We start from the raw sequence: 545 nt of genomic DNA, 5'->3' as shown, positions 1-545 counted from the left end.
ATGGCAGAAGATGAGAGGCAAATTAGAATGGCCGCTGAAGCTATATTAAGTGGCTCAATCAACTCTCAGAGAAGTTCGGTTACTCAGCACAGTATAACGCGAACGCCGGATATCATTCTCAGCGAAGATCTGATCGCAGGAGCGAGACACAACGGCAGGATGTCAAATGTCAGGCGTTTCTTTTGCCTCTTCATCACCTTTGATCTTCTTTTTACATTCCTCATGTGGCTCATTTGCACAATGGTACAAGAACATTACCTGATTATTTAATCAAATTGTATATATTATACAAAATAAAAAATTACATCTTTAACAAGATCGAAAACTTGATCTTGTTAAAGATGCAATTTTTAATTATATATATATATATATACAGCTCGTTTGCTTTTGTCTGTTGCTTGCGATGAGGACATTTGAGCAAAGAATTATCTTTTACTGCATGTTTTCATTTGCGTATTAGTTATTGATGACAAAATTGATTAAATTTATAATGTATTTTGTAAAAAGTCTAACGAAATTAAATTACTGTGACATGTATATATATA

At 33.2% G+C, this 545-nt stretch overlaps 1 protein-coding gene across 1 annotated transcript in view; it reads left to right on the top strand.

The window, feature by feature from the left end:
- LOC105624133 (stAR-related lipid transfer protein 3) overlaps positions 1–545 on the top strand; it is a 3,722-nt gene continuing 3,177 nt past the window's right edge. The window contains exon 1 of the mRNA XM_012205493.1: positions 1–243. Coding sequence (XP_012060883.1) covers positions 1–243 — 243 coding nt within the window. The remainder of the gene's footprint in view (positions 244–545) is intronic.

The sequence above is a fragment of the Atta cephalotes genome (assembly GCF_000143395.1).
Source record: "Atta cephalotes unplaced genomic scaffold scaffold00073, whole genome shotgun sequence".
Lineage (NCBI taxonomy): Eukaryota > Metazoa > Arthropoda > Insecta > Hymenoptera > Formicidae > Atta > Atta cephalotes.
This window is presented reverse-complemented; position numbering and strand designations above follow the sequence as displayed.